Source organism: Gadus morhua, chromosome 20 (genome assembly GCF_902167405.1).
Source record: "Gadus morhua chromosome 20, gadMor3.0, whole genome shotgun sequence".
Classification (NCBI taxonomy): Eukaryota; Metazoa; Chordata; class Actinopteri; order Gadiformes; family Gadidae; genus Gadus; species Gadus morhua.
In genome coordinates, this window is record NC_044067.1 from 15582933 (window position 1) to 15597182 (window position 14250).

Here is a 14250-nt window from a genome sequence, read left to right on the forward strand (position 1 = left end):
AAGCTTTCTGCTGGTCATCACTGCTGAAGGCTAACTCAGTTCAACTAGGCTAATCCATCTTCTGGACCTTCACACCGACTACAAACTGTTTGAATATAATTTATCCAGTTAGACCCAAATTCATTATTTTAAGTTAACCTAATGCCGGCATGCAACAGCCATTACGACTATAATTAATGTAGAAGGAAGGTACAGAGGAATACCACCATGGCTATAAACCTACTCAAAATTATGCTTTATAAATTCTAAAGGCCTTGACGCTTCAACTATCGACCTCCAACCAAACAAAGTCGTTGATGTAGGTCTTCGCAATACATAGACTTCAAATTTAAACTTGATCAAGTATTCATATAACATATTGCTGAAAGTAGAAAGCTGTCCGAATGGCCGCATGGTACTTCAGATGCGAGTCCCTAGCGTCTTGGATCGCTTGTGGCGACCGAGGTATAAAATTATGCGGTTGCAAAAAATAAATAATAAACTCGATGACATCATTTGTAGAGGCATGAGTTAAATCCGCTGGAGGGCGCTGCAAACCACACATATTTTCATATACAACAGAAGCAAATGGGAGTTGGCTGTCTGCGGCAGTTAATTGAGCACCTACAATAACCTCGGTGTTCCGTTAGATGGCAACATAGGATAGGCGTCTGCACGGTGGCGCTCAAGGACGAAAATGTTTCGGTTAGTTGATAAAATGAATGTTAATTTCCTTTGAATAAATGGCCGAACATCATAAGCAGCACACCCATTTCGTCTTGCAGTTGTATATTTATTTTAAAGCAACTTTTTTTGTAAAATATAAATACAAATGAGATATTTTAATTACAAAGTTAAAACAAAAATGACACACCAAAAATTACTTTACTGCAATAGCCTCCCTGTTATATACAAGCTCTGTGCCGAAGAGTGAATATCAACATCTTAAAACTTTATTATACAACACATTTTGTAGTTTCCATGTTAAATTAGAGACTAAATTAAGGGCAAAATTTTAACATCGGTTAAAAAAACAAAACGATAGCCCCTGAGGCTCAAGCAAGCGCTACAGCGCTAAGGAGGGGAAAATACATTGTGTGCTTCCTATAAACACAATTGCCACATTCAACAGAACTGCCTCGGTAATCTATGCTGAACAGCAACATAAAGCACAACGTGCTGTGTCCTCACACTGTCTGTAAGTTTAGCTTCAGACATCTTCCATAAAATCTTTATCAGAGGAGTGATGAGAAACAAACAGAAAAAAACTCTTTTAGATGTATATATATTTCATACATATATTAATCCACTTATAAAAATAAGACCGTTGTTAAGTTTCATAAGTCTGCATTTCCTCAATGCTCGCTTGCTGGAGGGAAATCTTTCAGCGGCTTCATCAGCCAGCCGTCCGTCTGTGTCTGTCTCTGTCTGTCCTTCAGTACAGCGCCCCGGCCCTGACCCCAGAGCAGGGGCCTGCAGCGCCACGGCAACGACGTGTAAGGCTTTGAAATCATCCCTCCCCCTCTCAACCACCACCACCACCTCCACCTCCACCGCCACCGCCCACGATAGGCTCCCTCGGCAAACTGTCTCCCTACGGGGTCGGGGGTCACGAGGAGCCCAGCCGGCCGATGGTCTTGATCTTCTCCTTGAAGCGGTCCACCGAGGGCAGCTCCCAGCGGCCGTCCAGGCACTCCAGGGTGGAGCCCAGCAGGGCGGCCAGCTCGGCGCCGCCCTCCACCAGGTCCAGCAGCTCCTTGCTGTCGGGCTGGAAGGCGTCCAGCTCGTCGGGGCAGTTGAACAGCTGGGAGAGCGACGCCTGCCGGTAGAACTCCGCCTCCGCCACCGTCACCACCTCCAGGTGGGGGAAGGCCTGCCGGAAGCCCCGCGCCGACATGCGGAGCCGCCGCAGCACGTCCGACAGCAGCAGCCAGTTCCTGGGCCTGGGGGGCAGGGAGAAGGGGGGGGGGGGGTCAGTACACGGCGCCCTGCGACACGCTTTATGTGACATCGGCGCGGAGGGGCTTTTGGACGAGGGTCACGGAGCGAGGCACTCACCCTTGGGAGAGGGACACCTGGATGTTGTAGCAGGGCAGCAGGGGCCGGTCGGAGAACTCAAACTCAAACAGCTCCCGCTTGTCCTCCTCCTCGTCTTCCTCGTCCGGACCGGGAGGGTCCGCCAGGATGTCGAAGGCCCCGCCCTCCTCGCCGGCCTCTGTATGGGGGGGGGGGGGGGGGGGGGGGAACGACAAGGCACCGCGTGTTCTTTAGCCATCGCACCACACCAGACCTCCGTCGTAAAAAAGCTACCCAGTCATATCCTCAGCTGCTATTGTTTTGTTCCTTTTTACCGTGCCAGACGAGCCAATAGTCAAGCCTGTCGCCCGAGACGCAGTGAAATACCGCTTGCGCCTGGCGGTCCCATTTATTTTTGTTGGACACACAAAAAATAAATCAAATCCGTTACTCACCGCACACAGCGCTGCCGTAGAACTCCCAATAAAGTCCCGGGTCGTCATCCGGCCGGCCCTGGAGATCAGCAAAATAATCTGCAGAGAGGGGGGGAAGGACCAGGGCTTTTAGTGAAGACGGGAGCCAAGAGAATGTGTCAAGATCACAGTGACACCCAGGGGGTGGGGGTGCTGGGCAGTATTGTCGGCAGAGAGGGAGCGGTGTCTGGAGGGGGTGGGGGTGGGGGCGGTGGAACAAACACAGCAAATGTTTGGTGTGGGTCGGAGGGGTGGGAGGGTGCGTGGGGGGCCGGGGGGTGCCAGCGGCTGTACCATGGGGGAGGACTGTCTCCGCTGGGTTAGAGCTGGCTCAGTTTAGAGCCAGGCTGTGGACGCCTGCCAGAACCCCCCCTTCTCCCCCGTCCAAACACACACACACACACACACACACACACACACACACACAGGCTAACACATACACACACACAGCCTGGAAACAAACAGGCGGAGGGAGCTGGCTAAGCACACATGGCGAGAGGCAGGCGCATTAGTCAGTGTGTGCTTCTGCTCGCACACGCACATGCACACTGCTCCCGCACGCACATGCACACACACACACACACACTCTCACAAGCGCACAAAAACATACGCAGAGGGAGAGGGAGCGAGAGAGAAGAAGGAGAGGGAGGGAGGGAGAGCGCTGGGCTCAGTGCCAGCGTCGAGGCGTGGGGCGTCTGGCGTGTGTTTGGAGGGATTAGCGGCCTCCAGATGAGTGGGACCAGGTGGAGGGAGGGCAGCAATCACTCTCTCTCTCTCCCCCTCTCTCAATCACTCTCTCTCTCTCTCTCCCCCCCCCCCCCCCCCCCTCGTTCTGTCAATCCGACGAGCAGGGTAGCAGTTCATCGATCAGGCCGTCGTAGCCCTTTCAAAATTCCCCTCCACCGTCTGCCCATCCGTCTTCTTCTATAAATCCATCGCCGGCTTTAAACCCCCGCCTCCATTCGGCTCTTCCAAACTCCCCCCCCCCCCCCCCGTCAGCCCCCCAGCAGCGAGGGCTGCGGGTGACGGGGTCTGAGCCGTTAGGTGCGCGGGGGTTGTGGATGCGGCAGGGAGTGGTTGCTCCGATTCCGCTTCCTCCCACTGTGTGTGTGTTTCGCTCACAAACAAAAAAAAAACTGCCTGTAACCCCCTTACCACCAACACACACACACACACACACACACACACACACACACACACACACACACACACATACACACACACAACAAAACAACTTGGCAGCGGTTGCCTTGTGAAAACACAAAACTGTCCACAGACAAAAGCCTGCACGCAGCCACAGCTCAGAGCAGGCAAACACACATACACACACACACGCACACACGAGAGTCTGCTGCACGGAATCCATTTCCGCACGTACACTAAGCAAACACAGTTGCCGTTGCTAAGTAACCAGATAGAGGAGCTCAGAGGCAGCACGCAAGCCCCGGCTCCCCGTCTAACAGGTGGTCGGCCAGGGGTGGGGGGGGGGGCATACAGACACGTCTTGTGGAAATTTGGAAGGCAGAGCAGTAGAGCGTTGGCGGGGGAGGGGGAGGGGGGCATTTAGCAGCAACAGGTTGTGGAGAGGTCACAGCAGCAGCAGGAGCCCGGCCAATCACCATGGACCAGAGGCAGGGAGAGGGGTACTGTGTGTGTGTGTGTGTGTGTGTGTGTGTGTGTGTGTGTGTGTGTGTGTGTGTGTGTGTGTGTGTGTGTGTGTGTGTGTGTGTGTGTGTGTGTGTGTGTGTGTGTGTGTGTGTGTGTGTGTGTGTGGTCGTCTCGTACCGATGAGGAAGCGCTCCATGTTGTCGCTGTGGGTCATCTTCAGCAGCCCGCGGCCGGAGTAGGTGGCCAGGGTGGGGTCGGCCCCGTAAGACAGCAGCACCCGCACCACGTCCAGGTGGTCGTTCTCCACAGCGTCGTGGATCGGTCTGCACACACACACGCGCACACACACGTTAGCACCAGAAAGAGGGAAGCCATCCAGACGCTAAGGATCGTTCCGACCGATTCCCGTGTCCCCCGACGTGGGGCCAAGGCGAAGACTGCCATCAATGCCAAGAAGATAATATATTAAAACAACAGAGCAGTCAAGGCTCCGGGTTCTCCCGAGCTACCTCTCGACCGGGGGGAGGGGGAAAGCGCCGTTGCTGGCAGGCGCAACGTGAAACCGGTGGGAGATATTTTGTTAGTGGCGTGATTGATGACGACGCCGGCGGCTGCTACGGGGGGGCCCGGCTTGTGTAGCCGAGACGGAAACGCCATCGTTCCACATCAACGTTAAATACAATTAAAAAGCATTCACTTTCCCCGCTCGCGAGATGGGATTAGTGTGTGTGCACGGTGCCTGCCTGTCTGTCGGTGTGCGTCTGTCTCCATTTGTGTGTGTGCGCTTCTGTCTCGGTGTGTGTGTGCGCGCGTCTGTCTCGGTGTGTGTGTGCACGTCTGTCTCGGCGTGTGTGTGTGCGCGCGTCTGCCTCGGTGTGTGTGTGTATGTGGTCGGGTCTGCCTCGGTGTGTGTGCCTGTCTCCGTTTGTGTGTGTGCGCCTTTCTCCGTTTGTGTGCGTGCGTGCGTGCGTGTGTGCGCCTTTCTCCGTTTGTGTGCGTGCGTGCATGCGTGTGTGTGTCTTTCTCCGTTTGTGTGCATGCGTGCGTGTGCATCTAACTCGGTGTGTGTGTGTGTGTGTGTGTGTGTGTGTGTGTGTGTGTGTGTGTGTGTGTGTGTGTGTGTGTGTGTGTGTGTGTGTGTGTGTGCGTCTACCTCGGTTTGTGTGCGTCTGTCTACCTCGGTGTGCGTGTGTATGTACGTGCCTCTCTGTGTGAGTGAGTGGAGGCGTACCTGGTGCCATCCTGGGCGCTGCAATTGATGTCCGCCCCGTGCTCCAGCAGATGCTGGACGATGGTGCGCCAGCCGCGGGCGCAGGCTTCGTGGAGCGCGCAGTAGCCCGCGTAGTCGCGGTGATTCACCTCACACACGCGGTTCTCCAGACAGTACAACACCACCTCCTAGAGGGAGAGCGAGGGCGGGAGAAAGAGAGAGAGAGGGAGGGAGGAGGAAGAAGGAGTGGTGAGTCGACGCATGCGTTTCTGCAGGCCCCAAAAGGGACCACAACACGACATCTCAAGACGGCGGGACACATACACAAATGGGTCTCGCCTTCACAGTTCATGAGAGAGACAATAGCAGACCGAGGGTGCGCGGGGAGAGGTCAAAACATGGACACACACACACACACACACACACACACACACACACACACGGCATCTGGCATCAAAACATAGCGTGGTGACTGCAAGTATGACTCAACTGTATTTAGTCTGCCAGATTCTGTTCATGTGTCTGGCTGCCCTGGCCTCTTGCGTGGGTGCTTGAAAGCGTCTTTTTGGTGTGTGCGTGTGTGTGGGGGGAAACGGAGCGGTCTGGTAGAGACCATCGGTGAGGTCAGGCATTATCACGAGTGCAGCGACCACCAGAGTTCGGAGGACACAGTGTAGGAAGAGCCAGTGTTTGGAGCCTGGTCTTTCAAGTGTGTGTGGCGTGAGGCGGTTTGGTGTCGTGTGGTGTGGGGAGATTGTATGCGTGAGAGAAAATAAAGCGTAGTGTATGAAAAGTTACCCAAGGTAAATGAGACACAGCTGGGTAGGGTTGAACCAACAAACACATAAACACACACATACTTTATTCCACAATTGACACACACACACACTCCAGAATGTCCAGCAAACAGTCCTTGGTAAATGGTGGGGTGGGAGGTGGGGGGGGGTTTGCTCATCTGTACGTGGGGAATGACTCCAAACTTTCCATCTCTATGCTAATTCCAAACAGCTGTCTACGAGAAGATTGTTTAACGCCATACCATTCCTCCTTCTTCCAAGTAAGGGAAGGAAGGAAGGATGGAAGGAGGGTAGGAGGAAAGGAAGGAAGTATACAGACAGCAGACCACCAGAAAACCACAGTGAGTGACGAGGGGAGACAGAAAATAAGTGAAGGGCAACACCCAAGCAGATGACAGACGACCAAATTAGCCGGCGCCCTTCTCGCGCACAGGCGATAACAACACGGGAGAGAGCGAGAGACGGAGAGACGGAGCACAAGAGAGAGCGAGAGCTAGAGAGAGCGAGAGCTAGAGACAGAGAATGAGAGAGACACACGGAGTGCAAGCGAGAGAGCTAGAGACACAGAGAGAGGGAGCAAGACACACAGAGCGCGAGCGAGAGCGAGAGAGAGAGAGAGAGAGAGAGAGAGAGGCGATAACGAGAGAGTGTGAGAGAGCGAGCGGGCAGGAGGGAGAGCCAGCACGCAAGGAGGGGAAATTGAGAGGGAGTGCGAGCCGCGGAGCAGAGCGAGACAATGAAGCGCGTGTCTGAGTGTGGAGGAAATAACAGGAAGGAATGGAAAAGCAGCGAGGGAGAGAGGGAACGAGAGAGAAGGAGAAGAAGGGGGAGGCAGCAGGAAGGTGCTCTAACTGGTTTGTCAGCTCGTTGCCAGCGCTCCGTGTGTGTGTGCCTGCCGGAGAGCGATCCAGGAGCGCCGTGCCCCGACGGCCCCCCCCCTGGGGGATTCCGCTCTGTGTGTACGGGTGTTTTTGTGGCATTTTTGTGTGCCCTCGCAAGCACACGTGTGGGTCTGAGAGACCGTCGTCATGGCCATAAAGGCAGCCTCGCGGCAGAGAGAGGCGTGCGTGTGCGTCAGTGTGCGTGTGTGTGGCTCCTCCATACCGTGGAGGTTTTTATCGGCCTGTGAATGTGTGTGGCTGGGGAGGAGGGCTAGCGCTAAACCTCTGGAGCCGTGTTTAATATCGGTGGGAGAGAGCTGGGAGCTTAGCACGAGAGCCACGGCTTCCCGCCAGACACACATAAACAAACGCGTGCGCGCGCATGCACAAACACGCACGCACTCCTCCGCAGTAAAATGAGACAACCCCCGCCCATCGGACTCACGCCCTGCGTCCTCTAATCTCCCTCTCTAGAATGCTTCCCTTGCGCTCGACTGCAATCAATGCATCACTCAGACATTTAACCCCTTGCATTCCTGCTCTCGTCCTACACCCCAAACGGCTGCCGGGTGGGGCGGGTGCGTGCGACGATGCGTATCGCATGTATGGGTACGGGGCTTTCCCCTGCCTGCGAATTACAAGCATAACGACAAGCCGTGGCGGAGCGGCTCATTGGCGTCTCTCTGTGTGTGTGTGTGTGTGTGTGTGTGTGTGTGTGTGTGTGTGTGTGTGTGTGTGTGTGTGTGTGTGTGTGTGTGTGTGTGTGTGTGTGTGTGTGTGTGTGTGTGTGTGTGTGTGTGTGTGTGTGTGTGTGTGTGTGAGTCAGAAGCACAAGGCGTTCCCGGACAGACATTTCTCATAGCCTGACGAGTCGGACAAGGGCAAATTAAAAAAGAGACGCAGCACAGCCTTGGAGCGCGACCGGAGAGTTAATTAATCTGGACACCGGCTCGCATACCAACGGGAGGACGGCGGAGCGGCTCGCATGGGGGCTGGGGGGGGGGCTGGCGGTGTTGGAGGAGGAGGGGTGGTGGAGGGGTGAGGGGGTTGGGGGAGGCGGAGGGGTGGGGGTGGAGGAGGGATGGTGAAGGGGTGATGGTGGTGGAGGGGTGGGGGTGATGGTGGTGGAGGGGTTTGGGCATCGTCAGTTAAACGATATGTATAATACATTGAGCATCAATGCTTTGGGTCCTGATCGATAATCCACTTAACATAACTGCACCCATCAGCTCTGTGCCTCGGTGGTGAGCTGAATCAATTCACCGTGGTGCGATTCAGGGACCAGAACTGCCAAGAGTTGGCTCCGCGCCATTGAACCGTTTCTCCCCTCTCCCCTTACACCCCCCGTGTGATTTTTTGCAAGGGTAGAAAATAGATGCGAGTCTTGTCAGTGCATGAACTGGTTAATAACACAGAGCATGTCTTGGTTGGAGCTCTCAGAGGGCCGGGTAGGATGGCTATGGGGTAGGATGGGCGTAGGGGGTTGAGGGGTAGGTGGGTGAGGGGTAGAGGGTGACGGGTAGGGGGTGAGGCGTAGGGGGTTGAGGGGTAGGGAGTTGAGGGGTAGGGGGCGAGGGGTAGGGGTGCGAGGAGTGGGTGGGCGAGGGGTAGGTGGGCGAGACACTGTAGCAGAGATTACAAAGAAAGAGGAAAATGGAGGGGATGAAGACATCCACAGAGTCCATGCTCATTACCATTTCAAATGCATCAAGCAGACGAGCAAGACCAGAATTTATATAAATATATATATGAGAGAGACTGACGCGATTACATGTGGAGGGGGGGGGGCACGGCCCACAGATCTAAAACCAACATGAAATATGCAGAGTATCGAGCGCCGCGGTAACGGAAAAAGGACTGTGCATGTGTTCTAAGAAACAAGCTTCTGTGTGTGTGTGTTTGTGTCTGTGTGTGCGTGTGTCTTTGTGTCTGCGTGTGTGCAGGTGTGGGAACGTAGGCGGCGACAGGAGTGGGTGTGGAGGAGGCAGCGTAGCAGATGGAGACCGAGGGTGTAGGCATGCCTGTGCGTGCACTTACTGGGTCACTATGACACTACGAAAGCTGTGTGTGTGCGTGTGCGTGTGCTTGTGTATGCTTGTATCTGGGCGTGTGTACGTGTACGTGTGTGTGAGTGCTTGTGTACGTGTGTATCTGGGCATGTGTAATCGACGTGTGAACGTGTGTGTGTGTGTGTGTGTATGTTTGTGTGTGTGTATGTGTGTATATGTGTGTCCGAGGTCCTCATATCTCCCTGCCTATGTGCGATAAGCGCGAAGCTTGCGGCGCTAAGACAGCAGTGTGTGAGACTGTGTGTCTACGAGCACATAGAGCTGTGCGTGTGCATAAGTCAGTGTGTCATTGTATGCGTGTCACTGTTGTGTAAGCGTGTGCTGCATGTGTATGCGTGGTGAGTGGTGACTTGTGTTTGTTTCTGTAGAGAGAGACAGAGAGACCGAGAGAGCGCAAGGAGAGTGTCTGTGTGTGTATGTGAGAATGTGTGTGCCTGTGTTTCCCTGCATGTGTGCGCCTGTATGTGTGTGTGTGTGCGCGTCTGTATGTGTGAGTGCGCCTGTATGTGTGTGTGCGCCTGTATGTGTGCGTCTGTGCCTGTGCATGCATGTGTGTGTGTGTGTGTGTGTGTGTGTGTGTGTGTGTGCCCCAGGGGTCTGCCCCAGGCTTATCACACACAGGCAGTGAGAGACACGCTTCCTGAGAGAGAATGAGGGGGTGGGGGGGTGCAAGCGAGAGAGCGAGAGGAGGGAGAAAAGGGAGGGAGAGAGAGCTGAAGCGAGACTTCTAGAGAGGGAGAGGGCGAATGAGAGCGAGCGAGTGAAGGGGGAGGAGAAAACCTGAGACTACACAAACAAGGCGCTGACCGCTGCGCAAACAACCGCCCCCCCCCCCACCCCCACCACCAATCCCCCACCCCCACACATGGAGAAAAGGAAGGGAAAAATGCGGGAGGGAAAAAATGGGAGAGAGAGGGGGGGAAAAAAACGTTGGGAAGAGACGCATAAATCAGAGAGAGGAGTCGGCTTCTCTCCAGCACGGCTGACTGAACTCCGGTGCTGCGCTGCACCCCTGCGTGTGCGTGTGTGTCTTTGTGTAGGTGTACAAGCGCATACGCCTGTGTGTGCCTGTGTGTGTGAGTGCATGCGCGTGTGTGTGTGTGTCTGCCTAGTTTTGCGTGTGCCGGCAAGCAGGAATGCCTGATTTCCTGTGCGTGCGTCTGTCTGTGTACGTTCATGTGTGTGTGCGCGCATCAGTGTTTGCCTGTGTGTGCGCGTTCGCGACGTGCGAGCCTGTGTGAGGAGAAAAATAAAATAAAAAAAAAGAAGCAGCGCTGCCACGGCTAACCACAGTCACCACGGCACATTAGAGGGCCATTAGAACACCATTATACTCCCATTGCTTACCTCTCATTCACACACACGCTTTCGCGCACACACTCTCCCTCTCGCACACACACCGCATTATCACACAGCGCTACAAACCCACGGCCGTAGTGCACTCCGTAATGAGCAACAACGACACACCTATCTGGTCGTTAGAAGCAGAGCCCAGCGTGGGTGATCATGTTTCCAATGACACACACACACACACACACACACACACACACACACACACACACACACACACACACACACACACACACACACACACACACACACACACACACACACACACACACACACACACACCAAAGCAAGGACAGCCAGTGTCCACTAGGAGCGGGAGAAGCCGTGGAAACCTGCCGAACCGATGCGTCAGTGAGTAGTGTCTGTCAAAAACATGGAACGTGGCGGTGGAACCATGAACGTGAGTCCAACCCCCGGAGACACGCGCAGCGGGTGAGGGGACACCGGGGGGCCAGGGTAGTCAGGCTGATTAAAAGCAGTCAAAGCACCGGCAGCTGTGATAGCGAGACAGAAGAAATTAAGGAAATATAGCAAGGCCTGTGTGCGTGTGTGTGTGTGTGTGTCAAGACTATATGATGATGGGAGCGAGTGAATGAACGAATGAACAGTGGCTCCAAACAAAGAAGGAGAGAGAGAAAGGAAGAGAGCGAGAAAGAAACCTCCCAATGCTGGAGAGGCACCAAAGCATCCGTCTCCGTATAACGATCCCACCCATCACTCGCGCTGCCTGCCCGTGTGCGCGCACACACACGCACGTGCACGTCTTTCTGTGTGTGCGCGTTTGTCACACACTGCCTCACAGAAAAATTAATGAGATGCGAAACAGCGGAGCACAGCAGAGGGAGGGAGGGAGGGAGGGAGGGAGGGAGGGAGGGAGGGAGGGAGGTGTGTGTGTGTGTGTGGCTAGCGACAATCTGAGTCACAAAGAGAGGAAGAGAGGAGAGCGCTGAGAGGAAAGAGGGGGGAAGGGAGGGAACGGAAACCAGGGGGAGAGCGAGAGAGAGAGAGAGAGACCAAGGGAGAGAGAGAGAGAGACCAAGGGAGAGAGGGTGAAGAGAGACCGCCAGCGCAAAAGTGAAAAGGAGAAGAGGGAGAGCAAGAAAGAGAGAAGAAAAGGACAGATGGGAGTGAGCCTGGAACGGAGGGAGCAGTTTAAAAAAAATGTGATGAAATAAATAACATAGAGGCAACGCTTGCCAGATCCCCGTGGCAGGAACAAAGGATTTTGAGAAAGGAGTCAGGTGCAAGCAGCAGTAGGAGTGAGGGATGAAAGAGAGAGACAGACAGGAGAGAGAGAAAGACAGGAGAGAGAAAGACAGGAGAAGGGACTGAGACTGGAGAGATAAAAAGAGACAGACGGAGAGAAAGACATGAGAGAGGGAGCGAAAGAGACGGACAGAAGGACAGATAGGAGAGAGAGCCCGGAGAGAGAGGGAGAAAGAGACAGCCATAGAGACAGACAGACAGAGAGACAGAGACAGCTAAAACAGCAGCAGCAGCAGCAGCAGCGCTGTGAAGGCAGCAGCGCGCGGAGCGCCGAGTCCTCACCTCGTAGCCGAGCCGCGCCGCTCTCTGCAGCAGGGTCTCGCCGGCGTTCTTGTTCACGATCAGACGCCGTGCCTCCGGCGGAACGGGCCGCACGGCGGGGGGCTCGGCGGGGGAGGGCCTGCGCGGCGGCCCCGCTCCCTCGGCAGGGGCGGCCCCCCTGGCGGTGGCCTGGGGCTGTGGGGGGGGCGGCGGGGCCGGGCAGCCGGGGGAGCAGGGCTTGACCGGAGAGCCGGGGTAATGATCGGGAGAGGCGGCGCTCCTCCTGGCGGCGCTGCGCTGCTCGCTTGACTGAGGAGAGAGAGAGAGAAAGAGAAAGAGAGAGAGAGAAGAGAGCAGGAGAGAGAGAGAGAAAGAGAGAAAGAGAGAAAGAGAGAGAGAGAGAGAGAGAGAGAGAGAGAGAGAAAGAGAGAAAGAGAGAAAGAGAGAGAGAGAGAGAGAGAGAGAGAGAGAGAGAGAGAGAGAGAGAGAGAGAGAGAGAGAGAGAGAGAGAGAGAGAGAGAGAGAGAGAGAGAGAGAGAGAGAGAGAGAGAGAGAGAGAGAGAGAGAGAGAGAGAGAGAGTGGAGTGAGAGGGAGAGGGAGAGAGAGAGTGGAGGGAGAGGGAGAGGAGAGGGGAAAAAGGACGGAGTGTAAAACACCAGTATGACACACATTCCGCACCATAAACGCTTGTGTGCCCGCCTCCCCTCTGGCTCGCACACACACATGCATGCAGGCACATTAAACAAACAACCCGGCCCTGACTCACACTAGCAAACACACACACACACACACACACACACACACACACACAACGGTGCGTAGGATCTCCACGCACACCAGAAATTCCTTAAAAAACCTGCATGCGGCGACACAGCGATGAAAGCCACGCAGCAACACAGAACGGCAGGCGCGAGGCCACACACGCACACACACCATATACACAAATTGTTCCCCAGCCTAAACACTGCAGGTTGGCATGTCACTTCTCTTTAAACACTAAACCATGACCAAAGGGAACTCGTGGAGAGCGCGTGTGCGTGCGCGTGTGCGTGCGTGCCCTCTCAGAGGTATTCCACATGGGAGCAGCTGTCAGCCTGAGAAGGAGCGAGGGAGGAGAGCAGCGCGGGCGTAAAACAACAAGCTTCTCTTCTTTTTTTTGCCCCTCTCAATTTTTTTTTTTCCTGTGCTGTCTTTTTTTTCCCTCTCTTCATCTTTTGAACTCCGGCGCTTCAGACGCTCGACCGCGGCTGCCACATTCCACACTGTGAATCAAAGTGTGTGTGTGTGTGTGTGTGTGTGTGTGTGTGTGTGTGTGTGTGTGTGTGTGTGTGTGTGTGTGTGTGTGTGTGTGTGTGTGTGTGTGTGTGTGTGTGTGTGTGTGTGTGTGTGTGTGTGTGTGTGTGTGATCACCGCCATAAAATGTGTAATTGCCTCTGGGCTGCCTTGTTATGTTAAAAAAAAAGGGAAATAGACAAACCAACAACAAGCAGGCAGCAATGGATGACGGCACTTGACGACAAACAAAGCGACACAGGGTTCGACCATTGGGGACAGAGGGACGCACAAACACACACAGTCCACAGGGAGCTACCGAGGGCAGAACGAGGTCAAAGCTCCCGCAGCCCTCTAAACATTGTAAACATACTTCCTTCCTCCTCCCACGCATACTCCCCCCCCCCCCCTCCCCCCCTTCCCCTCCCTCCCCCCCTCCCAGCTGCATAATCAGAGGCGGCAGCAGGAATGTTGAAAGGAACGCCGGAGCCACTCAACCGCCAGACCGCCGCCAGCCTGCCGAGAACAATTCCCAGGACCCAGCCCCCAGCACCCACCTTGTTGTTGCCGTCGTCGTCGTCGTCCACCGCGGCCCCCGGGTCGCTGGCGCAGCGAGGGCCGGTGGGCGTGGCCTCCCCCCGGCGCCGCTCCCTCTGGCTGGTGTGCTTGGTCTTGCAGGGGCGCTTGCCCTTGGGCTTGTCCACGTCGCCGTGGCGACGGGGCTTGGCGGCGACGGGGTCCCCGGCACCCAGGTGGTCCGAGGGGGCGGGCGAGGGGGGCGCCCTCCTGACGTCCCGGGGCCCGCACGGCCGCTCCCCGGCGACGGGCGCAAGCGGGGGCTCTCGGTCCTTGGGCTGGCCGGGAGGGGGGAGGGCGGGGGCGACGGGGCCGCCTGCGGTGGTGAGGGGGGGAGGGGGGAGAGAGAGAGGGAAGAGGGGGTGAGTCACCGAGGGTGTGAGAGTGCAGGGGGAGGTGGGAGCGGTGTTGCAAGGCCATCTCCCGGCCCCTGTTGGTTTATTAATGAGCGCAGAGAACTGTCGGCACAGCGGGCCTGCTCGCGCAGGAGA

General features: G+C 55.6%; 1 protein-coding gene across 3 annotated transcripts in view; it reads right to left on the reverse strand.

The window, feature by feature from the left end:
- Positions 1-751: 751 nt before the first annotated feature.
- The window catches only part of bcor (BCL6 corepressor), a 32090-nt gene continuing 18591 nt past the window's right edge, over positions 752-14250 (reverse strand). For all 3 annotated transcript variants that reach the window (XM_030343484.1, XM_030343482.1, XM_030343483.1), the window contains 7 exons: positions 13741-14075; positions 11932-12219; positions 5308-5474; positions 4254-4399; positions 2451-2528; positions 2038-2194; positions 752-1922 (listed from right to left, as the gene is read on the reverse strand). In XM_030343484.1, coding sequence (XP_030199344.1) covers positions 1589-1922; positions 2038-2194; positions 2451-2528; positions 4254-4399; positions 5308-5474; positions 11932-12219; positions 13741-14075 — 1505 coding nt within the window. In that variant the 3' untranslated portion in view covers positions 752-1588. The remainder of the gene's footprint in view (positions 1923-2037; positions 2195-2450; positions 2529-4253; positions 4400-5307; positions 5475-11931; positions 12220-13740; positions 14076-14250) is intronic.